The 27919-nt window shown below is 38.7% G+C and overlaps 1 protein-coding gene across 4 annotated transcripts in view; it reads left to right on the top strand.

Annotated features, from left to right (window-relative positions):
- Positions 1–27919, top strand: part of PCMTD1 (protein-L-isoaspartate (D-aspartate) O-methyltransferase domain containing 1) — an 87705-nt gene that overhangs the window by 36761 nt on the left and 23025 nt on the right. For 3 of the 4 annotated variants that reach the window (XM_053558705.1, XM_053558703.1, XM_053558704.1), the window contains 2 exons: positions 13578–13680; positions 26668–26839. In XM_053558705.1, the coding sequence (XP_053414680.1) occupies positions 26786–26839 (54 nt within the window). In that variant the 5' untranslated portion in view covers positions 13578–13680; positions 26668–26785. The remainder of the gene's footprint in view (positions 1–13577; positions 13681–26667; positions 26840–27919) is intronic. The other variant, XM_053558707.1, reaches the window with a different exon arrangement.

The raw sequence follows: 27919 nt of genomic DNA, 5'->3' as shown, positions 1-27919 counted from the left end.
TTTGAGACAGAGCCTCAAGCTGTCGCCCTGGGTAGAGTGCCATAGCAACCTCAAACTCCTGGGCTTAAGCTATTCTCTTGCCTCTGCCTCCCAAGTAGCTGGGACTCAGGTGCCCACCACAACATCCGGCTATTTTTTGGTTGTAGTTGTCATTGTTGTTTGGCGGGCCTGGGCTAGATTCGAACCCACCAGCTCAGGTGTATGTGGCTGGTGCCTTAGCGGCTTGAGTCACAGGTGCTTAGCTGAAATTAAATGTTTTAATAAGCGGCAATAGATTACAGCAGTTTCTTTTAATTTTTTTTTTTTTTTTTGTAGAGACGGAGTCTCATTTTATTGCCCTCGGTAGAGTGCCGTGGCGTCACACAGCTCACAGCAACCTTCACTCCTGGGCTTAGGCAATTCTGCCTCAGCCTTCCAAGTAGCTGGGACTATATGCGCCCACCACAATGCTCGGCTATTTTTTTTGTTGCAGTTTGGCCAGGGCTGGGTTTGAACCTGCCACTCTCGGTATATGGGGCTGGTGCCCTACCCACTGAGCCACAGGCACCACCCCAATTTCTATTAATTTTCTTTTTTAATGATTACTTTTAGCCTTTTGCTAATTCCTTTTATAACTTTTCCTTTATCTACCTTTGGGCCCTTTTGTGTCTGTATTGCAGAATATTCATGAAAAGAGTGAAACCTATTCCTATTTTTTGCCTGTTCCTGTCCTTGCATACCTCTATAATTACTTATAAGTCATCCCAAAGATTAATATAGTTAATATATAGATTATATATTTAATATAGTATAGAAATTAACTATATTATTAGTTAATTTATAACTAATAATTTATAAATTAGTTGATTTATAACTATATTTTATTAGTTATAAAATATTATTTGTGATTTATTGGAAGATCTTTTTATGTATGTATCTTAGTTCCCATTGACTTTACATTATTTGCATAGAAACCAAATAACTTACCTACTCCCCCTTGTGGTAAATATTTAGTTTTAGCCATAATGCTTTGAGTTAATAATTATTAACTCTTCACATTATTTCAAGAATATAGATTTGGATAGCCCAAAATGGAATTTTAAGAAATCATTTAGATTAGGCTTTGTAATAACTAGGAGGATGTGGCTAAGTACTGTATAATCCCTGTAGTGTGTTAAGATTACCTGCAGTGTCTGGCTCACATCCGACGGATTCTCTTTCACCTATCTGGTGTAAGACCCAGACATTTACAGTTTAAATCAAGTTAAAATTGATTAATTTACTTTTTTTCCCTTAAAATACAGAATTCTTGCTCTGTCACCCAGGCCTGGAGTGCAGTGGTGTGATCTTCGCTCTCTGCAGCTTTGAATTCCTAGACTTAGGCTGTCTTCCTGCCTCAGCCCCCCGAGTTGGAGGGACTATAGGCTTGGCTATTTTAAAAAATATTTTATAGAGATGGAATCTCATTCTGTTGCCAGGGTGATCTTGAACTATTGGCCTCAAGCAGTTCTCCCACTTTGGCCTCCCTAAGTGCTTCGATTAAATTTAATGTTTATTTATTTATTTATTGAGACAGATTCTCTTTGTTGCTCTGAGTATAGTGCTATGGCATCATAGCTCACAGCAGCCTCAAACTCTTGGGCTCAAGAGTAGCTGGGACTACAGGTGTCAGCCACAACACCTGGCTTTTTTTTTTTTTTTTTTTTTTTTTTTTTGAGTCAGTCTCACTATGTTGCCCTGGGTAGAGTGCCATAGCGTCACGTCACAGCTCACAGCAACCTCCAACTCTTGGGCTTAAGCAATTCTCTTGCCTCAGCCTCCCAAGTAGTTGGGCCTGCAAGCGCCCACCACCATGCCTGGCTACTTTTCTTTTTTTGTCATTGTAGTTGTCATTATTGTTTGGCAGGCCTGGGCTGCATTCGAACCCGGCAGCTCTGCTGTGTGTGGCTGGTGCCCTTAGCTGCAGGGCTACAGGTGTCAAGCCCACCTGGCTATTGTTTTAGAGCCGGAGTCTTGCTCTTGCTCAGTCTCCAAGTGTGAGCTCAGGCAATCTTGCCACTGTGCTGGGCCAAATTTAATCTATTTTAAAAATTTGATTAAAAAATTCTCAGGTTATTCTAATATGCTGTCAGGATTAAGAAGCAGTTATGTAGGTTATGATCTCTACAGACTAACCTTTTGTATAAGGAGAGGACACATCATTATTTCTAACAACCCTTTGTTACCCATCTGGTACTTTATAGTTGTAAGTACATTTACATAGTTTGTATAATTTTCCCAGGGACTCTCTTTTCTCCTCTCCTCTCCTCTCCTCTCTCCTCCCCTCCCCTCCCCTCCTCTCCCCTCCTCTCCTCTCTTCTCTTCTTGAGACAGAGTTTCACTTTTTTTTTTTTTTTCTTCAGTTTTTGTCCGGGGCCGGGTTTGAACCCACCACCTCCAGTATATGTGGCTGGTGCCCTACTCCTTTGCGCCACAGGCACTGCCCCCAGAGTCTCAACTTTTATCACCCTCGGTAGAGTGCTGTGTTATCACACAGCTCACAGCAGCCTCCAACTCCTGGGCTTCCGCGATTCTCTTGCCTCAGCCTCTCGAGTAGCTGGGACTGCAGGCGCCTGCCACAATGCCCGGCTATTTTTTTGTTGCAGTTTGGCCGGGGCTGGGTTTGAACCCTCCACCCTCAGTATATGGGGCTGGTGCCCTACCCACAGGCGCCCCCCTCCACGGACCTTTTATATAGTAGGAAATGGTCTTCAAATGGTAACTGACTGGTCTCAGATTATACAATAGGAAAGAGGAGGAACAGGATTAGAATCTAATGCCATGGCCTTAAGTCTACTATCTTTCTCATCACACCACTGTTTTGACCTCAGAGTCCTTAATTGATGGTGGATCTTGAATTCATTTTTAGAGCTCTTCTAGTTATATGTATAATATGAAGTACTTTGCCTGTGGCTGTGTTCTATAACTTAGCTTTACACGAAATACTAAAGGCACAGTGAACTTCATTCATACAGAGTGTGAAGCTCAGGTTTCCTTGGCCAGACTCAGGCAGGGCTCTGTCCCTCAGCACCATGCTGACATCACATAGAATGTAAATAAGAAATACAGATAACTGCATGAGCACTGGATACCTAAACCTGATAATTATTGGCCTCTGTGTAAGCTTTGGTTAACTAACTGGTAGATGTTAAATAAGCTAGATTAGATCTAATTACTACAAAAGAGAAATAGGTTCTAGATTTTATTGTACTGGAATTTTATTATGTTATTGTTCTCAAAGGGCTTTTTGCTTAATATTACATAGGATAGTTAGGTATTTCTTTTTTCTATTTTTTTCCTGTTTTTTTTTTTTTTTTTTTTTTTGAGATAGAGTCTGAAGCTGTTGCCCTGGGTAGAGTGCCGTGGTATTATACCTCATAGCAACCTCCGATCATCTTGCCTCAGTTTTTCTGTTTTTAGTAGAGACGGGGTCTCGCTTTTTCCTCAGGCTGCTCTTAAATCTGTGAGCTCAAGCTGTCTACTTGCCTTGCCTCCCAGAGTGCTAGGATTACAGGGTGAGCCAGCATGCCTAGCCTTTTTTTTTATTCTTTTTATTGTTTGTGTTTCGTCGAGGGTACAAAGAATTAAGTGACACTGATTGGATTTGTTAGGTAAAATCCCTTTTATAATTGTGTCCCTTCCCTAAGAGGTGTACCATACACCAAACCCCCCTTCCTCTCCCTCCTCTTCCCTCCCCACTTGCTCATTCCCCTCTCCCCTTGTATTAGCTCATCTGCTCCCTTCATACTGGAGTAGAGTACATGGGATTCTTTCTTCTCCTTTCTTGTGATGCTTTCTTTACTAAGAGGATGTGTTCTACCTCCATCCAGGTTAACATAAAAGATGTAAAGTCTCCATCTTTTTTAGTGGCTGAATAGTATTCCATGGTATACATATACCACAGCTTGTTAATCCATTCCTGGGTTGGTGGGCATTTTAGACTGTTTCCACATTTTGGCAATTGTAAATTGAGCTGCCATAAACAGTCTAGTGCAAATGTCCTTATGATAAAAGGATTTTTATTTTCTTCTGGGTAGATGCTTAGTAATGGGATTGCAGGATCAAATGGGAGGTCTAATTTGAGTTCTTTGAGGGTTCTCCATACTTCCTTCCAAAAAGGTTGTATTAGTTTGCAGTCCCACCAGCAGCATAAAAGTGTTCCCTTCTGTCCGCATCCATGCCAGCATCTTCAGCTTTGAGACTTTGTGATAAGGGCCATTCTCACTGGGGTTAGGTGATATCTCAGGGTGGTTTTGATTTGCATTTCTCTGATGATTAGGGACGATGAGCATTTTTTCATGTTTGTTAGCCATTCGTCTGTTGTCTTTAGAGAAGATTCTATTCATGTCTCTTGCCCAGTACTCAGAGATGATCAGCTTTCTCTATGGCATCTGTTATTTCCCCTTTATACATTTCTGATTGAGATTATTAGAGATTTTACTTTTCTGTTTGTAGTTAATCTGGCCAAAAGTATATCAATTTTGTTTATCTTTTCAAAGAACCAACTTTTTGTTTCATTAATTTTCTGAATTTATTTTGTTTTCACTTTCATTAATCTCTGATTTAATTTTGGTTGTTTCTTTTCTTCTGCAGGGTTTGGAATTGTATTATTCTTCTTTTCCAATTTCATAAGATGGTTCATGAGGTTGTTGAATAGGCATCTAATGCAATAAATTTCCCTCTCAAGACTTGCTTTTGCTGTATTTCACAGATTTTGGTAACTTGTGTCTTCACTGTTGTTACGTTTGAAGAATTTAATGATTTCCTCTTTTATCTCTTCATGAAACCAACTATCATTCAGCATAAGGTTAATTTCCAAGACTTTGTGTGGGGCTGAATATTTTTGTTAGAGTTGATTTCCACCTTTATTGCCTTATAGTCTGAGAAGATATAGGTATAATTTCTATTTTAATTTTGCTGAGGTTTGATTTGTATTGTAGGATGTGATTGATTTTGGAGTATGTATCATGGGCTGATGAGAAAAATGTGTATTCCTTAGCTTTGGGATGGAGTGTTCTGTATCTGTCTATTCATCCCATTTGTTCTGGAGTCACATTTAAGTCCTTTGTATCTTTGTTTAATTTGTGTTTAGAGGGTCTGTCTAGTTCTGTCAGAGGGGTGTTCAAGTCGCTGACTATGGGATATCATATTGCTTAGCCCCATCAGGGTCTGTTTTATAAATCTGGGAGCATTTATTTTGGGCACATAAATATTTAAAATAGAAATTTCTTGTTGTTCCTTTGAACTTTAGTTGCTTTAAATCTACTTGTATCTGAAAATAAGATTGCAACCTCTCCTTTCTTGTGATTTCTATTTGCTTGAAATACTGTTTTCCATCCCTTAACCCTGAGTATTGATTTGTCCTTCAAGGCTGAGTGTGTCTCCTGGAAACAGCATATGGATGGCTTGTGCTTTTTTTTAACCCCATCAGCCAGCCTGTGCCTCTTCAGTGGTAAATTCAGTCAGCCAGCCTGTGCCTCTTCAGTGGTAAATTCAGTCCATTGACATTTATTGAGAGAATTGATAAGTGTGGTGGAGTTCTAGTCATCTTACTTTGTGAAATTCTGTTGTGTAGTTTCATCCTTTGTGCCATTGCGGAAGCTAAGTTTTGACCTTCAGCTTTTGGGTTTTTACTTTGCTGGTGGTCCATTTTGGTGGCCAGTATTGAGACTAGGTCTAAGTATTTCTTGTAGAGCTGGTCTTGTTGTGGCAAATTGCCTTAGTGCTTGTATGTCTGCAAAAGATTTGATTTCTCCATCAATTTTGAAGCTTAGATTAGCAGGATACAGAATTCTGGGCTGAAAATTGTTTAAGAATGTTGGAGGTAGATGACCATTCTCTTCTGGCTTGGAAGGTTTCAGTTGAAAAGTCTGCTGTCATCCTAATGGCTCTGTCTCTGGAGGTGAGTTGGTGCTTATTCCTGGCTGCTTGCCGAATTTTTTTCTTTCATCTTGACTTTGGACAGGTTCATTACAACTCTGTTAGAGTTGAGATGACCTGGGGTTCAGTATCCATCTAAAGGAGTATGTTGGGGTCTTTAATAAAACTTGGGAAGTTTTCATTTATGATATAGGACTTCCATTCCTTTGGGACAGTCTTCTTGCCCTTCAGGAATCCCTATTATTTGTATGCTTGAATGCTTCATGGAATCTCATGGTTCTCTAATCACCTGTGCTGCTTTCTCTCTTTTCTTTTCTGCCTCTTTAACTACTTGGGTTAACTTGAAAACTTTATCCTCTAGCTCTGAGGTTGTTTCTTCTTCTTGGTTTAACCAATTTTTTTAAAGGAAATATTCCTTTTAATGTTTTTATTTTTATTTATTTATTTATTTTGAGACAGAGTCTCATGCTGTCTCCATGCTAGAGTGCTGTAGTGTCATAGCTCACAGCAACCTCTAACTCTTGGATGCAAGCAATCCTTTAGCCTCAATTTTTCTATTTTTAGTAGACATGGGGATATTGCTTTTGCTCAGGCTGATCTTGAACTCATGAACTCAAGCAATCCACCCGCCATGGCCACCCAGAGGACTAGGACTACAGGCATGAGTCACTGCACCTAGCCTATTTTTGATACTTTATATTGCATCTTTACATTCCTTGATTGTTTCTTTCATTTCCTTAAGCTCTGCCACATTCTTTTTATATTCTGCATACCTCACATTCGACTTTTGGTTCTGTCTTTCCATTTTCTTGTCTATTCCTTTTTATTTATTTATTTATTTGAGACAGGCTCAAGCTGTCGCCCTGGGTAGAGTGCTGTGACATCACAGCTCACAACAACCTCCAACTCCTGGGCTTAAGCGAGTCTCTTGCCTCAGCCTCCCAAGTAGGTGGGACTACAGGCACCTGCCACAGCACCTGGCTATTTCTTGGCTGGAGTTGTCATTGTTATTTGGCAGGCCCAGGCCGGATTTGAACTCGAAAGCTCTGGTGTATGTGGCTGGTGCCTTAGCCACTTGAGCTACAGGCGGCAAGCCAGTCTATTCCTTTTATTGTCTTTATCATCCATATTTTAAATTCCCTTTCTGTGAATCCATTAACTCTTTGTAGGTGGAATCTTCTGCTGTAGCTGCCTCATGGTCCATTGGGGGGAATTCCTCTGTTTTGGCTTTTAATGTTGCTTGAATTTTTCTGTTGGTTCCTCCTCATGTGTTCTTTCTTCTTATTCATCTCCTTGTTCTTTTTCCTTCTCATTGCCTCCTTTGCTTCAAATTACCTTGTCTCAGAGCTTAGGTATTGAAACGGCCTCAGCCTCAGCAAAGCCAAATAAAGGGAAGTCTTACTCTTGATGACAGTATGATGCAGTGTGTTACCAGGACACCAGGTGGTGCTGTGGTTTTCTTAGGAGCTAGAGAGCACAGCCAACAACCCCTATGGTTCTTTTTCCAAACTTAGTTGCCTTGGGTGATCCCCTGATTGTTTCCTCAGCATTCAGACCCTGTGGGGTTGGGATCTTAAAGCTCACAAGAATCCTTAAGGGGCAGGTATCACAGTGTCCCTGACTCTAGTTCTAATACGATGTGAGAGTCCCTCAGCCTGGCCCAAGAGTGGAGTTCTGATCATGGCAGGAGGAATTAAGACAGCCCTGCTTTAGTCCCCTGGTAAGACCTCAGGACCTTTCCACCATGGCAGCCCCCTGGCCACTGATACCTTCTCAGTATGGCTGCCTTGCCAGCCACCAAACCCGTGGCAACTGCATTCATATCTGGTTGCTGTTTGAGTATATACTGTTTGAGTCCGCCCACTCTTCTAAGCTTTCCAATGTCTAACTTCCCCCCCCAAATTGAAAACTCTGGAAAGGTTTCCTCCTATCTTGGACCTCTCTGGGTGGCCTGATTCTGGTGGGTCTCAGCCACTTGCCTATAGCATCAGATTTCCACTGCTGTGGATCATATGCTGTATGTAGCTCACCACCTCCTTGCTGAGCTCCCTGAACTGTGACTCTGGGTGAGGTCCCTGGAAGAGGCATGGTTGAGTTCTTTTTCCCCAGTCCTTGTAGGAGAGCTCAGCTAAACAATCCTTTTGGCCCACCATCTTGCTCTACCCCAGGATTCTTAGGTATTTCTATTTTTTTTGTTTTTTGGAGACAGAGTCTCACTATGTTGTTCTTGGTAGAGTGCGGTAGTATCACAGCTCACAGCAACCTCCAATTCATGGGCTTAAGTGATTCTCTAGCCTCAGCCTCCCAAGTAGCTGGGTCTACAGGTGCCCGCTTCAACACCTGGCTATTTTTTATTGCAGCTGCCATTGATGTCTAGCTGGCCCGGGCCACTTTGAACCCACCACCCTTGGTGTATGTGGCTGGCACTGTGACCACTGTGCTACAGGTGCCAAGCCACCTAGGTATTTCTTATAACTATTTTTTTAAATAAGCTTTGACTTGTATGTATATTCATATTTTCTCTTTAATATGTAACTATCAAAGGTAGTGGCTGTTAGCATTTTGTTTTATTTTATTTTCATTTTTTTCTTTATTGTTGGGGATTCATTGAGGGTACAAGGAACCAAGTTATAGTGATTGAATTTGTTAGGCAAAGTCCCTCTGACAATTGTGTCCCACCCCCAAAAGGTGCGTCACACACTGTGACCCCCAGCATTTTATTTTTTTAAATATATGTTAAAAATAACTCCTTATTTTCACATTGTCAACTACAAAATAACATTGGAATCTATTGAATGCAGAATCAAATTTATGCTTCATCTGGCCTATTAACATCATTTTCATTTGAAAACAATTTCATTTTTTTGTATTGTACCTTTCTATAAGATGTATACAAGTTTGGATAATAAAGCTCACAAACTCAACCCAGAAAAAAGTGCTACATACCTCATTGCTGAATATCAGCATGGTCACCTTCTACCTACTTTCCTTGAGAAGCCACGCACTGATGCCAGTGCCTATACCACCCTTCAAAGCAATTTTGGAACTCTTTTTTTTTTTTTTGCCAAGCACTCATCCTAGGAAAAATGCCACGTGCTTCACTGCCGACCGTCACTATGGTTATATTCCAGGTACTCCCCTTGGGAAGTACCAATACCAGCACCTTGTCCATCCTTCAAAGCACTAGGATGAGTTCAGGAACTTACTTGTCAGATAGCTCTGGTGGTCATTCCAGAAAAAGAGTACCAAAATGTCAATTTGTATATTTGAGAGATTTTCAGTCTCTCTCACTATCCCCTTGGTTTTTTTTTTTTTGATTGGAAAAGTTATATATGCATATGGTTGGAACACACACCAGACAAAAGTGTAAAATGATTAAAATGTCTCTTCACCTTAGATCTCTCAGTCCTTTTTCTTGGAAGTAGCTGTGTATGATTTTTCAGTTTTCTATGTTTTCTCTGTGGTTCTATTTAATACAGATGTCAAATATGAGTTGTAATCAGCGTGGCACAAAGTTTCTATCGTATACTTAATGTGTTCTGGTTGTATGGTCATTCTAAATAAACAAGACATTGATAATTGCTATTTACATTCTGTCTTTTATTAGTCTTTATTTTATGTGTTCTGGTTGTATGGTCATTCTAAATAAATGAGACATTGATAATTGGTATTTACATTCTGTCTTTTATTAGTCTTTATTCTGACTGTTAATTGCTATTCAGATTAAGTAGTAATAAAGATATGCTTCCATATTTTAAAATTAAAGTTTCATTCATTTAAAAAATCATAAATGACGTTTGCATTAGATGATAATGCATAGTGGATTCTACACTTGTCTTTATATTGTTTGTAAAATAGATCTTTTATATGTCAATGGAATTGTCTTTATCATTACTAACCATCTTGTGTCAAGATAATATGAGAAACAAGTTCTATGGAAAAACATTAAGAAATTTTCTTAAACTTCAAACCTTGTTTCCTAAAGTTTCCACTTTGCTTTTATACAGTAAGTAGAAAGAGAAGATGGAAAAAGATCACTGGCATCTTTAACTGAGAAGCAACTTATATAATTAGTCCTTTTTTACCTAGAACTGTAAAATTCTGACTCCCTCTGTTAATAAGGCAGTTTAAAGTATGGAGTAGAAGCCTTGGTTTCCGGATTCCTAGCTCCTTTATCACTGTGCTTAAGCATTCCATCTTACAGGAAGTGCAGAATGCCAGCGGTATTGACCCTTTTTAAAAACTGATTTCTTATCTATACAGCCCCAGTCCTCTTTCTTCATGAAAATGACTAATTAGTCTAAATTATTTTGTTTGTTTTGTTTTTTGAGACATTCTTCCCCTGTCACTCTGGGTAGAGTGTCCTGATCAGAGCTACAGCAACCTGAAACACCTGGGCTCAAACTGTCCCCTTGCCTCAGCCTCTTGAGTAGCTGGAACTACTGGTGCATGCCACTACACTCAGCTAGTTTTTCTATTTTTCAGTAGCGATGGGAGTCTTGCTTTTGCTCAGGTTGGTCTTGAACTCCTGAGCTCAAGCAATCCACCTGGCTGGGTCTCCCAGAGTGCTGAGATTATAGGCCTGAGCCACTGCAGCCAGCCTGTCTAAATTCTTAATGGAAAATGAAAATACAAACTCTCTGTTTTATGTTCAGTGGATCACCCTAAAAAAGAAAAAAGTGAAATTAGGTTCATTTCATAGGACAATATTTTTCTTACTGTGTGTGGAATTTATGGGATGTTAAGTAATTGGAGTTTAATTTGAAATTTTTTAAATGAGGAGAAATTTGTTTTTTTTTCCTAACATTATATGTGTTGACCCTTATGTAAATTCAACTTCTCAGAATGTTCAGATTTAATATATATATTAAAAAGTGGTATCTTTGTATGCTTTTTTTTTTTTTTTTTTTTGTAGAGACAGAGTTTCACTTTATGGCCCTCGGTAGAGTGCCATGGCATCATACAGTTCACAGCAACCTCCAACTCCTGGGCTTAAGCAATTCTCTTGCCTCAGCCTCCCGAGCAGCTGGGACTACAGGCGCCCGCCACAACGCCCGGCTATTTTTTGGTTGCAGTTTGGCCGGGGCCGGGTTTGAACCCGCCACCCTCGGTATATGGGGCCGGCGCCTTACCGACTGAGCCACAGGTGCTGCCCTGTATGCTTTTCTAAATTTAATTTTTTCCTCTTTGTTTTGAAGGAAATGAGATTTTAGTTTTACTCAGTTTATCTACAGTAATGAGGAATTATAGGATGTCTTTTTATTCTTTGGAGGGGAGGGGGACAGAGTCTCATTTGTTGCCCTGGATAAAGTGTCATGGTGTCAGCCTAGCTCACAGGAACCTCAAACTCGTGGGTTCAAGCTATCCTGCCTCATTCTCCTGAGTAGCTAGGACTAAAGGTGGCTGCCACATCAGCCAGCTAATTCCTTTATTTTTAGTAGAGATGGGGTCTTGCTCTTGCTCAGACTAGTCTTGAATTTCTGAGCTCAAGGGATCTTCCTGCCTTGGCCTCTCAGAGTGCTAGGATTATAGGCGAGAGACATCGGGCCTGGCTATATAGGAGGTCTTAAATGATTTTCCAATTTAAGCGTGTTCTAGTTTTCAGATGAAGGAATAGTTTATAGTAAGTAAGGAAACAAACATGAAGCAAAACATTTAATATTGAATCAAAACTATAAAGTATAAAAATGTTGGAAAGGAAGGTAATTCTATCTTTTGTGGTTGGAATAATCATGTACCTTATTACTTGAGTACATTTTTCAAGGAAAATTAGGTATTTTAAAAAAATGAACAGTAATTAAATAGGATAGGAATATAGTAGGTTAAAGCATTATCCTTAGCTGATTTTGGCTTGAAGATTGTCCTTTTACCTGAATATTTTGGGTAACTTTTTACAGTTTAGATATTTTCTAGACCACAAACCATTTTTTTTTTTTTTTTTGTTCTTAGACCACAAACCATTTTTTAAATGTTCCCTTTGGACTGGGCGCCTGCGGCTCAAGCGGCTAAGGCGCCAGCTACATACACCTGAGCTGGTGGGTTCGAATCTGGCCCAGCCCTGCCAAATAATGATGGCTGCAACCAAAAAATAGCCGGGCATTGTGGCGGGCGCCTGTAGTCCCAGCTACTTGGTAGATGGAGGCAGAAGAATCACTTGAGCCCAGGAGTTGGAGGTTGCTATGAGCTGTGATGCCACGGAACTCTAACCAGTGAGAGACAGCTTGAGGCTCTGTCTCAAATAAATTAATAAATAAATAAAAATTAAAAAAAAATTCCCTTTGAACAGTCAAACTTGATAATTTATGACATTCATTTTTTTGCTATTTTAAAGTACTCAGTGGCCAGTAGAAACAACTCCATTATACAGTGTATATGTGTGTTATATTCTTTTTTGAGACAGTCTTTGTCACCCTCAGTAGAGTGCCATGGCGTCATAATTCACATCTCAAACTCTTGTGCTCAAGTGAGTCCCTTGCCTCAGCCTCCTGAGCAGCTGGGACTAAAGGTGCCTGCCACAATGCCTGGCTATTTTTTTTTTTTTTTTTTTGGCTTAGGCTGGTCTCAAACACCTGTGCTCAAGCAATCCACCCACCTCAGACTCCCAGAGTGCTAGTGTGAGCTACTGTGCCTGGCCTAATATGTACTGTATTTTTAGACATTTAGTGGAGGGCACATTCAGTTAAGCATTTCCTAAAGAAATTGAAAATAAATAACACAATCTTTTTCCTAAGAGGCCAATCTCAAATTGTAGTAAACAAAAATGTTAATTGGAAAACCTAGTTGGCTAGCTGTGTAAGTAGAGAAGGAACTAACGTAGCTAGATGTGTGTGTCACTTTGGTGTGGATCATGACGTGGATAGTCTGCCTTAGGAAGCTGAGTCCTTGTTCTCAGCTGGGACAATGCTGGGGACGTGTGCCAGCCTAAAATTATCCCTAGGGGTTGAGAAAGCGCTCTCCTGTTGAAAGAGTTCCAGGGAGGTTATTCATCTATGCTCATGTTAAGAAATACCAAGAAGAAGTGTGACGTGTTCTGGAAGATGAGAGGCAGATAGATCCTCTCTGCTGCCTGATAGCCGTGTTTTGCTAGACCACTAGAAGCTTCAAAAAGCACAGATGTGGCCTTGGCCCTCAAGAAATTTAGGGTTTACTGGCTGAGGGTACAGATTGAGTCATATGTATATAATATTCTCTGTGTGAGAGAACCTCTCAAGATGTCAGACAATTTAGACTTAACAAATTTTCAGGAAATAATAAATGAAAATAGTGGCAAAGAACTTAAATTTCATATGGAAATATGATTATTTTCAGCTTTGTCAATTTAGAATTATCAAATTTTCAGCAAATAAATGAAAATAGTGGTAAAGAACTTAAATTTCATATGGAAATATGATTATTATTTTCGGCTGTGTCCTGTCAAGCGGCTCCCTTGCAGAACTCTGTAGGTTTCAACCTTATGTGTAATATTCTTCTTAGAGAAAATGCAAGTGAACTGTTAGGTTGTTTTTTTTCCCTTTCTTACATTAAAGCAATGTGCGTAGATTTCCATTCAACTTTTAAATCCGCTGGTAGAAGTGTTTGCATATTTCAAGCCCTCTTTAAATGATAAATGAGCAGAAACTAAAAGAGCTCTGTAAGGACATATCTTAATGTATTTCATAAAAATGCTGCTACAATTGCAGGTCCTTTTGGAATAAATCATGGAATTGAGCTTCATTCAGATGTGGTGGAATATGCTAAGGAAAAACTGGAGAGCTTCATCAAAAATAGCGATAGCTTTGATAAGTAAGTATTCATATCTGTAGTTTTTGTTTGGAAGCACTTAATATATGTAACATGGCTATTCTTGAACACTGTTTTTGGTCCTAAATTGCTCAATTGTAGTGAAAATCAGTGTACTGTAAAATGAGAATTAAGAAAATTCTATGCTGTAATTTTTATTTTTTTAATTTTGCTTTCAATTTTAGCAGGCTTTCCCTCAGTTTAAAGCTTTTTTTTTTTATTTTAGGTTTTTTTTTTTTCTCTTTCTTCCTTTAGCGATTCTCTTGCCCTTTGCCTCCCAAGTAGCTGGGATTACAGGTGCCCACCACAATGCCCGGCTTCTTTTTTTTTGGTAGAGACGGGGTCTCACTCTGGCTCACTCCCACTCATGCTGGTCTCGAACCTCTGAGCTCAGGCAATCTGCCCACCTTGGCCTCCCACAGCGCTAGGACCACCATGCCCGGCCTGTGCTATAATTTTTATTCCATATCATTCTATAGTAAGTTGTAAATAACCTTTTTTTTTTTTTAGTAATTTTATGCTACTACCATTTTGGTAGTAATATTCCATTCATTAAACGTCATGCAGGTATCTTTTCTGGAGGTCAGATGTAGAGGTGCTTTTGACGTGGTACTTTCCCACTACTGGTTCTGTACTTCTGGACAATAATTCTGTCCCTTAAGTTGTAACCCAAGGGTGGTACCTGGCATTATACAAAGAACTTTCTTTAAAATATTCAGCTACGTTGTAATATATCCAGAAGAAATTTTAATAGAACTACATTGATACATCTTGTGATAGGACTGTTTTTGAGAAATTTGATTATAAAACCATTGTCATGAACTCATATTTACCCTTAGAAGAAATATTGCAGAGGATTTGGTCCTTGGGCAGCAGGGAAAGTGTATTTGATGTATAATCTTTCTAAAATTTTACATTGATAATGCCATGGAGCAGGGGTTTTTATGCTGAGATCTATCAACTCTGAAATTTCATAGCATTTGGAAAGCTTTTATGTGTCTTATTTTTGTGTGTGTGTGACTTTCTTATTTTCAAAGTGATAAGGCCTTAACAATGAGAAGTACAGCTTAGAATACAGTCACTTTAACAAAGTTTTAGCGCAAAAACATTCAGAGCTCCCACTTGGCTTGTTGGGAGTGGGTGCTCTGCTCTCACTCATCCTTGGTCCTGGGCTGTGACCGTCAAAGTGAGAATCGTGAGGGAGTCTGGACCAGAACTGAGAGTTTTCCAGAACTAGGTTGAGGGACAGTGCCGTGAGACAGCCAGCCAGGAAGACCTCGCAAATATTGCAGATATTCCAGAAGAGTATATCTTCCTTTCTCCTCCCTTTCTCTAACCTTCTTCCCCTTCCCCTGACACTTTTATTTCATTCACCTTTGCCATGGCCAGTATGTATTTATCCTTTGGCAAGTGGCAGTTGGATTGGTTGAAAACAGAAAACTCATGTGCTGTAGGAAAATTTTCAGTGCTTAGAGAAAAAAATGAGGTTTTGTTTTTTACCTAGGTGTGATCACGACTGGATTGTTAAAGACCTCAGTCAGACAGGTATAGGGGAGTTGAAAAATGCTCAGGTTTTTTTTTTTTTTTTTTTCTGTAATCCAATGGATTTGAACATGTCACTTGAATTTTCTGTATCAATTTACTGAACGCTGTCCGTTATCTTATTTATGCTTGTTTTTATAAATAGCATTTAATTCATTTTAACTCATTTTCAAGTGCTTATTGTGTTGGTTCGTATTCTGTTTTTGAGAAAATAGTTATAAAAGTTTTCAGTCTGGGGCGGCGCCTGTGGCTCAGTGGGTGGGGCGCCGGCCCCATGTACCGAGGGTGGCGGGTTCAAGCCCGGCCCCGGCCAAGCTGCAGCCAAAGGATAGCCGGGCGTTGTGGCGGGCGCCTGTAGTCCCAGCTGCTCGGGAGGCTGAGGCGGGAGAATCGCTTAGGCCCAGGAGTTGGAGGTTGCTGTGAGCTGTGTGAGGCCATGGCACTCTACTGAGGGCCATAGAGTGAAACTCTGTCTCTACAAAAAAAAAAAAAAAAACAGTTTACAGTCTGTTATTTGATAAGAGATTGGAATTCAATTTTAGCATCTCTTTATGTCTTTATCATTTCTCTGTCTTTTAATTACTAGCACGGTAATACGACGTGGACATTAGAACTAACTTAGAATTTTGAATTTAATTTTTATTTGTTTTGATGTTAAAACAATGTATATATAAGGGCTTTTGAATATATTTGAACTTAGAAAATATAAAAAATCAGGAAAAGCAAATGTTTAAGGTCTGTGATAACGTCCATTGTGTAATAGTTATTAATAAATTTTATCTATTAATACATGAAAACAGATAATTCAATTTGGGGTTATTAATTGGGTAAAATAGACTCGAGGAAGAACTTTGAATCACTGAAACAGCTGTGTACAAGTATCTATGGAGCTCTAGTTTATTGGTAACAAGCGTATAGTCCTGGGAAACAGAAAATGTCATGATTTAAAGCATTTATATGCTAATTTAATTTAAGTATTAATCCATTACTCCATGTTTGAAGACAACACTTAAGTGTCTCAGTTTGTTTTTTTTGTTTTGAGACAGAGTCTCAGTCTTTTGCCCTCGGTAGAGTGCCATGGCATTGCAGCTCACAGCACCCCCCAACTCTTGGGACTTAAGTGATTCTCTTGCCTCAGCCTTGCGAGAAGCTGGGACTACAGGCGCCTGCCTCAACGCCCGGTTATTTTTTGTTGCAGTTGCCACTGCTGTTTTAGCTGGCCGGGGCTGGGTTCTAACACCCTCGGTATATGGGGCCAGCGCCTTACCCACTGAGCCACAGGCGCTGCCCCACGTGTCTCAGTTTTTTAAAGTGTTTTAAAAGTGTTTTCATATAATTGTAAGATTAACAAATTTCCTTAGCTTATATTTCTTGAACTTTATTTTTGTTGTTTCTGTATTATACAGGTTTGTCATTTTAAAAATGAATCATAAAATACAGTGGCATGACTGATCTAAATGTTTCTCTATAATTTTTAGTGGTCTTGTTTTTGTTATAATAATTAGGTCTTGTAACATAGATGTTTCTGAAGTGTTACCACTTATTTTTGAAACTGATTCTTTTTGTCTGAGGAAGACAGTTAATGGATATTTTTATTTTGCTAGTTTGCAAACAAGATACTAAAGGATTACTGTTATGTGTTTCAAATTATAAAATACCTTGTTGGGCGGTGCCTGTGGCTCAAAGGAGTAGGGTGCTGGCCCCATATACAGGAGGTGGCGGGTTCAAACCTGGCCCCAGCCAAAAACTGTAAAATACCTTGTATACAAAGAGTAGTAGGTATTATAAAATGTTTCATTTTGTATACAGTAGTAAGTGGTTGAATCTAGTGGGTTCTTTTTATATAATTTGGTTTTTGTGACAAATTATAAAGATAAAATATTTCTTTCCTATCTTACATGTATTTTGATAATTTTATTTTTTTATTTTTTTATTTTTTGAGACAGCGTCTCAAGCTGTAGCCCTGGGTAGAGTGCCATGGCGTCATAGCTCACAACAACATCCAACTCAAGCTCAAGCAATTCTCTTCCCTCAGTTTTTCTATTTTTATTTACTTATTTATTTTAGAGACAGTCTCACTTTATCGCCCTCAGTAGAGTGCTGTGGCGTCACGGCTCACAGCAACCTCAGCTCTTGGCCTTAGGCAATTCTCTTGCCTCAGCCTACTGAGTAGCTGGGACTACAGGTGCCTGCCATAACGCCTGGCTGTTTTTTTTTTTTTGTTGTTGTTGTTGTTGCAGTTTGGCCAGGGCTGGGTTTGAACCCACCACCCTTGGTGTATGGGTCCGGTGCCCTACTCACTGAGCACAGGTGTTGCCAGGTTTTTCTATTTTTAGTAGGGACAGGGGTCTCACTTTTGCTCAGGCTGGTCTCCAACTCATGAGCTCAAGCAGTTCACCCGCCTCAGTCTCCCAGAGTGCTAGGATTACAGGCGTGAGCCACTGTATCCAGCCTATTTTGATGATTTCTTTGCTCATTTTCTTGATAATTGTGGATAATATTTCCATTTATTTTCAAGTTTTAAGAACTTTTTATAACTTGCTCTGCGAAGTGCTTTTTAAAATCCCATTTCTAAGCAGTTTTATTTAAATGTGTGTGATTTTTTTTTTTTTTTTTTTTTTTTTTTTTTTAAGACAGTCTCAAGCTGTTGCCCTGGGTAGAGTGCTGTGGCATCACAGCTTACAGCAACCTCCAACTCCTGGGCTCAAGCGATTCTCTTGCCTTAGCCTCCCAAGTAGCTGGGACTACAGGTACCCGCCACAACGCCCGGCTATTTTTTGGTTGCAGCCATCGTTGTTTGGCGGGCCTGGGCTGGATTCGAACCCGCCAGTTCAGGTGTATGTGGCTGGCTCCTTAGCCACTTGAGCTGCAGGCACCAAGCCAAATGTGTATGATGTTTTAATTAAAGAAATATAAAACAACTGAGAAAAAATTATTGCTACCTGTATATTCCTTAGTACCAGATTATCTTTGATAATGTAAAACATGAAAAGAATAAATAGCTAAAACCTAATACTTCCCCATTCTCCTTTGTCCTGTTGATTTGTATCTTTTTATCAGGTCCTTTTTCAAAAAGTTTTGTCTTGTCATTTATGATTTACACTGCATTTTTAGAGTTTTCTTACATTTTTGAAATCATAATGAACTCCCAGAAATGGAAGAGGGGGATCTACAAGCTAATTAACACTAGAATATATGAGTATAAAGGAAGACAACCTTTTTAATGAAGGTTTTTTTATTGTATAAAGCATGGTTCCTGTGTCTGGAAAATAGTAGTCCTTTTATAAAAAGGATTTTATTATAATATATAATAATATATTTTACTTTTAAACTTCTTGTATCTTAGTACTATATCAGCAAATGAAAATATTTGGAAAATGTACTCTGAGTTTACTGTACTTGGAGATGAGAGGGAAAGGGAAGCCCTCATGGTGTTCTCATATTTACTGTAATTCTCTTATAAAAATGATCTGATTTCAAGGGTCCCCTAAAACATTAGCAGATTTTTCCTGCAAATCCGGGTTAGCCTGAATCTTCTAGGCTTTCTGGGCTAAATGGTCTTTCTTACAGCCACCTAATTCTGTGCTCATAGTGTAAAAGCATAGACACCACGAAATGAACGGGCGTGGGGGTTTTCCAGTAACACTTTCTTTACAAAAACCAACTGTAGACTGGATTTGGCTTGATGTCCATAGTTTGCTGACCTCTGTTCTACTCCTGACACACACTCTCTGAAACATCTTGTTTTTGCTGGACTATCTTTGGGCTTTAGATTTGCCTATGTTTTAAAGGCCCTGGCTTTTGTGAGGGAAGGAGGTTAGGGACGGTTGAATTATATGAATCAGTATTTGTGCATGTATAGTAAGATCTTTCCAGAGAAAATTTACTCTATAAATACTTTGAAAATGAACTGGCGATTAGCATAGTGTTCATTTATAGCTACTTGTATGCGTTTATGTAATATGTGTATATACATGTAGTTGATTTGGCTTCCTAGAATGCTTACTTTGGAGAGGACCATTACTTTATAGGTTAATAGATCTATAGCCCTCTCTTCCAATGTGACTATAAATAAGATTTTGTAATATTGTAGTATCAGAAGCTAAAGGAATGAGGTGTAGTTTGAGTTATTGGGGATTTTCATTCTGTATGAATGGAATACCATTGTTTCTATGTGGTTTGCCATACAAATAAGTCATGATATGCATAATCCTAATGAAAACAATAATGAGATGATAAAAAAAATAGTGCCTGATATGCATTGGCTACTCATTAAGTGCTGTTATCTGTTCTAAATGCTTTATCCAGTGTTCTAGAGACATTATTAGTGTTCACATTTCCCAGATGGGAAAATAAAGGGTGAGACAAAAAAAGTCACAGCCTGAGTCAGGGAGACTTTTTTACTTAATCCTGGTTAGGATTTGATGGTGTAAACATTGACTTATTCTCGTATTTCTTCGTGGCAGTGAGCTGCTACCAATGAATTATAGCCCAGCAACTCTCAGATAGGAAAGTTGAATCAGCATTTTTATCTTCATTGTTTATTTCCTTCAGATTAAAATTGAGGAATGATGTTAATGCGATGAAATGTTTATGTTCTATAGCATTTATATTTATACTTAGGCTGTTCATCAAGTCTCATTCATGAAACTTAGCTATGGCATGAATTTTTATTTGGGGTAGGGATGGATAGGAAAAGTTCCATGTATTCTTCAAATTTAGTTGAAGTATAAGTTTTAAATGTACAGTTAAGATAGTCTTTTGTATTTTAGAAGATTTAATTGATTTGTGGCAGTTTTTTGTATCCTAATTTCATTTTAAATTATGTGTTCATTTTTCAGATGAATTGCATTTAAAAATTAGATGCTTCTATATTGTCAACTTTTATCACTTCATCTTTAAGAGAATTATGGCATGCTTGAAGTAGTTTTGCTATATATATAATTCATTTTATATTCAACATTATTTCACAATACTCAGATATTTGGGGATTTTTGTTTTGATAATACTAATGATGTTCATAAGTAATTTTATACAGTTGTTATGGATTACAAACTTATTTAATTATGACAAACATTCAGATGTTTGGACAAAATAATCTTTGAAAATAGTTTTCAGGGCTATCAGTTATATACAGTAAAACCTCTGTAAGTTGACTACCCAAGTGTTTGTAACATACTGATCAACATATGGAGATGGTCAACATAAGGAACTTCCCCTTGAGTATGTGTGGTGCGCAGCTGGTCTGTGAAAATTAGGTGTACTTAGGAGGTGATCATTGTAGGGAAGCGGTCAACTATGGAGGTTCTCCTGTATTTTTTTTTTTTTTCTTTTTAAGCAGAACATATAAGATCAAAGGTTTTCCTGTATTTTAATGTTAGAAATGGCATGGGGAAAAGTTTACTAACTTCAAACATATTTGTAAGAGAAGAAATTGTTGAAATACACAAAAGCTCACCTGTATATAACTTCCTAGTATAATATTTTCTATAATACTAATATGTTTAGAGATTGTTTGGTCTTAGGGATTTCTTTAATGCTTTATTCAATGAAAAATTATTCTCAACACTGTTGTGTTACACTCAACACATTGCTGTGAATAACGCTTGAATTATTCTGAGATGAGTTTGATGCATTTGGAAGGGAAAAACGATTGAAAAGGTAAAGTTTTTGGTTTTTTTCTTTTACATTTTAATTCAGTAGCTTAATTATTGGTTGTAAGAGTCTTTGAATGATACAAGCATATTTGGGTGTTACGAGTTTAATTTCTCTTGGTTTGCTTCCCAGTAGAAAGGTCTGACGTTTTGTCTTGTTTTAACACAGTAGTCAATAGCTCTTAAAACTCAAAATGTGAATTTTGACAAAATGTGTTAAGAAAAAGAAGTTTTTGTGATTCATTTGGCAGGTTGTTTTGGATGAGGTGTGAGAGAGAACAAGGTAGGATTCTTTTCCATGTCCTTGAAATTTCTTTATTCCATTGGAATAATTGTCTAAAATTTCAATGACAGTGTCCTGTGGCACATGCTAAACTAGGTGTGCAAACTGTTAGCCCCCAATCCAACAGTGTATTGAAGGGGAATGTTGTTTTTTCTACTCTCAGTCAGCTCCTAGACCTAGACTATCCGTCTAAGAGGGAAGCTACAGGGCAAGGCTAGGTCACCCTGATCTCCTAGCAGCTTATCAAAAGAATTATGTGGGCAAGTTGGCAAGGTCCCTGCTGTGAAGGAAATCACCATCTCAAGATGAAGATGTTCCAACATGCGCCTATAAAGAAAACCACTTCTGAGGTAAGTGATTAGAATCTTGGTGTTACTTTGGACAAGTGTTCATATTCTACACCAAGATATCTATGTGCTCTGTTCTTTCCCCTAAATGATTTTCAGTGTACATTTTATTTGAAGTATGTCAATTATTTTTCTCTGCCTGTGGAAGAGGGTCGAAAGAACATTCATTGGATTTTCAGATTTAAATCAATAGGTGATTATAAGTCTAGAATGAATTTATGGTTATATACATTCATATCGATTTTTTTTTCTGTAGTAACATACTTTTTGGTAGTATAATTTAGGACTGTGAGTCATCTCTATCTGGAAAATTTTGTTTGGGAAATTTTTCAAAGAATAAAGAGGATTGCCACTTTTCATTTTATTTACATTTAATAAACTCCTAAATCAATAACAAAAATTAGGGAAAGAACACCTGAACCATTCTCTAACCACATATGAAATATCATTTTGGTAGATTTCTTGCCATTTTTTTTTCTTCTATTCCATTGTATAGTTGATGTGAAAGGTAGAATTCAGATTTTCTCTTTTACTATTTTTGACTTGCTTTATGTGTGTAAATTTATAAATAGGGCAGTACTGTTTTTTAGTAAACTAAGAACTTCTGGTTAGTTTATTGCTACAGTTTTCCAAATTATGCAGAAATTGTATTTGTGGTTTAAAATATATCCTTTACCTGTGTAACTTGGTGGAAACTTAGGTCAGATGATACTCAAAGCCTAAGGAAGGAAAACGTATTTTCTTCTTTAGCTTAGAAGAAGCAGCAGGAGTTGTAATTTACTCTGTTCAATAACATGGTAGCCACCAGGCACGTCTTGAATCAGTCAGTCAGTCATGCTACAAATGAGCATATCAATACACATTTACCTAAAAATTTATTTAAAAAAATATTAACAGTGGAATTTTGGTCATTCTGTAACCTGATTGGTATGAATTTATTTATGTGAATGCTATTATAAAAATAAGCCATAATACTAGCATCGGAATACAAAATATCTGAGCTTTTCAACGCTATACTGAGTCAGAAATGCCAGAGCTCGTGTATAAGTATTTTATTAGGAAAATTAATCTATGGATTAATTTTATTGGAGATAATTTATTAATTTGGAGAGCTGATTGTGAAGTTCTATGTAATGGGTGGAATAGGTTGTTAAACTATACTTAAAAGTATAATAATCCCCAGATTGGGCACTATCTCTAGACATTTTTCTGTCTAAATGATAGTGTCCTAGGTTTTTTGTTGTTGTTGTTTTTGTTTTTTTTTGAGACGGAGTCTTGCTTTGTCACCCCTGGTAGAGTGCAGTGGCATCATAGCTCACAACAACCTCAAACTCTTGGGTTCAAGCGATTCTCTTGCCTCATCCTGCTAGGTAGCTGGGAGTACAGGTGCCCGCCACAATGCCTGGCTATTTTTAGTGATGAGGTCTCGCTCTTGCTTAGACTGGTCTTGAACTTGTGAGCTGAAACAATCCACCTGCTTTGGCCTCCCAGAGTGCTGAGATTACAGGTGTGAGCCACTGCGCGCGGCCAACAGTTTTCTTATAGTATGTTTGGCATACGAATTCTCTACTATGTTCTAGGTGTCTTAGTGCCAGCATGTAAAAACATTACATTTTCCCTCCAATTTTGTTCTTCAATTTTTGTTATTTTTTAAATAAAAAATGATAACAAAGTTCTTTTAGAATATTGTCTCATTTTAGTAGGCTTTCAAATTTGAGTATTCTGCTAAAGGGAATCAGTTTTCATATATTAAATAAAAATGTATGCTTTTGTTAGAAATATATATTCTAATGTAGAAATGATTTATTTATTTAGAAATTTGATTTTCCTCTGCAATTATCCATTGTAATTCCCCTCAGATAGAAGTATTTATACTTCTGCTTTCCATTAGAAAGGAAAACCTTCAAGTTGTTTACTAGAATAATAAGGATGGTGTATTTGAGATCTTCCGGAAGTGGTGGGGGGGCTGCCTTTCAGTGATAGGAGAGTTGATTATTCATTAAATGCAAGACTTGCATTTTTTCCCCTCTGTTTGAATTTTGCTTTTATTGGCATGTTGGAAAAAATTATGTATTCTGTAATATGAAACTTCAGTTATTACAGTAACCAACTTAATAAAACATGAGCTGTTATGTTACTACAGAGAGTGCCATAGGCAAATACTTTTTCTATAACCTTATTTCTTAGCATGTTTCTCTTCTAGCTCTGAGATTCTTGTGATGAGTGTATTTACCTTGTCAATTTTTGGTTCCTATTCAAAATTGGTAGGTAGAAAATTTAAGACAAAGCATTTCTTTTCTTATTTTTTTTTTGAGATAGAGGCTTATTATGTTGCCCTCAGTAGAGTGCAATGATGTCACAGCTCACAGCAACCTCAAACTCTTGGGCTTAAGCTCTTCTCTTGCCTCAGCCTCCCAAGTAGCTGGGACTACAGGCCCCCACCACAGTGTCCGGCTATTTTTTTGTTGCAGTTGTTATTGTTGTTTTAGTTGGCCTGGGCTGGGTTTGAACCCGCCAGCCCCAGTGTATGTGGCTTGCACGTTAGCCCCTGAGCTACAGGCACCTAGCCTAAGACAAAACATTTCTTTTTCTTACATGGTTCACTTGTAAAAATTGAAATATTTTACATTACTTTTTGTATTCTTTGAAAATCTCATACAGCACAGCTGCATCTGAACTAGCCACATTTTAAGGGCTCTAGCTTGTTCTCTCTTACTTCTCAGATCATAGCTTGTGTTTTCTTAGGGAGCCTTTCTTTGATCCCCAGGTTGGTGAATTTCCTTTCATCCTGTATCTTTTTTTTTTTTGGAGACAGAGTCTCACTGTGTCACCCTCAGTAGAGTGCGGTGGCATCAGAGCTCACAGCAACCTCCAACTCTTGGGCTTGAGCGATTCTCTTACCTCAGCCTCCCAGGTACCTGGGACTACAGGCGCCCACCACAATGCCCAGGTATTTTTAGAGATGAGGTCTTGCTCTGGCTAAGGCTGGTCTCGAACACATGAACTCAGATAATCTACCCACCTTGGCCTCATGCTAGGATTATAGGCGTGAGCCACTGTGCCCAGCCTTTTTATTTTTATTTTTGTCTGTCTCACTTTGTCACTCTCGGTAGAGTGCTGTGGCAGTATAGCTCACAACAACCTCAAACTCTTGGGCCCAAGTGATCGTCTTGCCTCACCTCCCAAGTTGCCAGGACTACAGGTGCCTACTGTCATGCCCAGCTATTTTTAGAGACGGGGTCTCACTTTTGCTCAGGCTGGTTGTAAACTCCTGAGCTCAGCAAGTCTACTTCCCTTGGTCTCCCAGAGTGGCTGGGGTTGTAGCTGTAAAGCCATTGAGCCTGGCCCTAAGTTTTTTTTAAAGGAATGCTTACTGTGAATTTCATGAAGTGAGTAAACCATATGATCCACAATATTTAATCACTTAAAAACCAAGAAATTATGTTTCAGCACCATACTTTAGATAATCAGATTGTGCTACTCTTGAGTATAAAAGAGAAATTGACTATATCCTTTAACTTTAGTAAGTTTATAGTTTTGTGTGTATGCCATGCAAGTAGAAAGAATGAGCTACTTTTAAAGAGTTGAGTAAGATCTCGTGAAGTGGCTGTTTGAACTGTCTGTCACAGGGATAGCAGGCATTAAGGGAAGGAGGAGGAAGGGAAAGGGTATTTAAGTCAAAGGAACAGCACATATGCAGATACGGGGTTTCAGAACACTTCGTAATGGTTCCTCAAAAGAATTAGAAGTGAATAATTCCGTCTGTCTGAAGCATGTACAGGTATATACAGGTTGGGGCGGAGCCAGGAAATGAGTCTGGTAGGGCAGTTTGGCCCTAGGTAGCATCGTAAAGAGCCGCACGTGGCGCTCCTGGGAGCTCGGTCTTCCCCTTTGCAGTAGAAAGCAGGCGGAGGGAAGAGAGACCTGAGCAGTGAGGTAGCAGTTACAGTGACAGAAATGGGGGCCGCCTTGGTGTTGGGAGGACGTACAGGGTGCACGCTGTGTCCCTGCCCAAGTCCCTCAGCTGTCCCCACCCCACCTGTAACCTTATTCCACCAAGAAGACAGAAAGTTAAGAACAGGGCATAATTTCTGGTAAACTCTACTTTAAATGTCTGTTTATAATGTCTCTGTGTTTTAATGGAAACTTACTATGTAATCTACTGTTATTTACCAAAAAACAGGGTATGTTTTACAAAGTAAAAAAGGTTGTGATTCAAATCATTGTCATTTTTCACTGCCTGCCAAAGCTTTTAATGTAAATTATTTCATCTTCAAACAATAGCCTGCTTTTTGCTATGTGATCATATTTACTTTAATCCAAAGTGAAAGGATATGAATGAATTTAAAAAGATTACATGTCTTATTAGTGCTTTGGGGTTTTAATTATGTGTTATATATTATATGAGTCTGAAAGGATTTTTAAATCAAATTTTAAGGAATAAAGTAGAAATTTAAATAGGATAGCTTGTAAACGCATAACTGTGTATCATGAAGCAACACTGTACCCAGGGACCAGTCGCTGGGATAGAGACCTTTGCTTTGAAACCACCTCTCTCCTCTCGTTGCTCACAGAGATCATAGGGACCAGAGCAGCAGTGTGAAAAAACAGTATTGATTCTTCTGTCCCAATACTATAATGCTGTCAGCCAAAATATATTAGAAACATTTCCTTGATCTTAGTGTTTGCAGCGGTCAGAACACTGGTATCCTTTTTTGACAAAGATCTGCCACTGTTATCTTCAGCAAAAATGTCAACCTGGGAGGAGTATTACATGAGCCCTTCTCATTTCCTCAGGTCCCCCACTATTTTTTGGAAGGACAGTGGGAAATGAAGCCTTATCTTGTTTGACCCTTAGCATTCTCATCATTATTATGTGTCATTCTGGGGACACCCCAAGATTAGTGCTGTGATGGGTGGTTTATTATGTTCATTTCTAAAACCTTAAGTGAGGTTTCAGTAGGATAATATTTTGAAAACATGTATCCTATATCATTCATAGTAAAATGATATGTTTGATTAGTATTAAATTTAATAGATTGTTTAAATAAAATATACAATTATATTTTATCCATGTAATAGTGGTAACTTCATTATTTCAAAGGATTTTTTGGATCTAATATTTTGTTTAAATGAATTAAAGTATATTTGTTTTTCCATGCAGATTTGAGTTCTGTGAACCAGCGTTTGTGGTTGGTAATTGCCTCCAGATAGCATCTGATAGTCATCAGTATGATCGAATTTATTGTGGAGCTGGCGTCCAGAAAGACCATGAAAACTACATGAAAATATTGCTGAAAGTTGGAGGCATACTTGTCATGCCTATAGAGGACCAGGTAGCTTCTACTGCGCCTTCCCTTAGAGGCGTTGCTGACGAATACGTTTGTTAAAGAATGGGAAATGTTACTTGGGGAAAGGCAGATTACAATTGTTAAAGAAGAAATAGTCTTTGCAGAGCTATCTATCTGTGTAGGAAAAATCCAAAATAGACTTTTTTAAAGATCCCTACTGCTGTGGTAAGAGAAGACCTGGCTTCCGCTCGAGTTCTGCTGCTCATGGCATTCAGTGAGCTGCTTCCGCCTGGGTTCCTCACCCAGAGGTGTTTGCCTGGATGTGATCGCCTCTACCAGCTGCTCAGTTTCCAGTGTTCAGCAGTCTTTGAACATACTGAAAAGAAATCCTGTTTGTGGCCTGGTTTAAACTGCTTCCCTTCATTGATAAGTGAATTTAATTTATTTTTTTGAGACATAGTCTCACTTTATCACCTTTGGTAGAGTGCTGTGCCATCACAGCTCACAGCAACCGCAAACTCTTGGGCTTAAGTGCCTGTAGTCCCAGCTACACGGGAAGCTGAGGGAAGAGGATCATTTGAACTCAAGAGTTTGGCATAGTGGCTCATGCTTGACATAGTGGCTCATGCTTGTAATCCCAGCACTTGGGGGCCTGAGACAGGAAGATACCTTGAGGACAGAAGTTCAAGACCAGCCTGCTCAAGATAGCAATACACTGTTTCTACAAAAAAATTTAAAAAAATGGGCGGCGCCTGTGGCTCAGTTGGTAAGGCGCCGGCCCCATATACCGAGGGTGGTGGGTTCAAACCCGGCCCCGGCTGAACTGCAATCAAAAAATAGCTGGGCGTTGTGGCGGGCACCTGTAGTCCCAGCTACTTGGGAGGCTGAGGCAAGAGAATCGCTTAAGCCCAGGAGTTGGAGGTTGCTGTGAGCTGTGTGATGCCATGGCACTCTACTGAGGGCCATAAGTGAGACTCTGTCTCTACAAAAAAAAAAAAAAAATTAGCTGGGCATGGTGGTTTATGCGTATAATCCTAGACTGAGGTAGGAAGGACTGATTGAACCCAGGAGTTCAAGGATACGAGGAACTATGATTGTACCACTACATTCCAGCCTGGGTGACAG

The sequence above is a fragment of the Nycticebus coucang genome, chromosome 13 (genome assembly GCF_027406575.1).
Source record: "Nycticebus coucang isolate mNycCou1 chromosome 13, mNycCou1.pri, whole genome shotgun sequence".
Taxonomy (NCBI): domain Eukaryota; kingdom Metazoa; phylum Chordata; class Mammalia; order Primates; family Lorisidae; genus Nycticebus; species Nycticebus coucang.
Note: the sequence above shows the minus strand (reverse complement) of the source record. Positions and strands in the feature narration are given on the sequence as shown.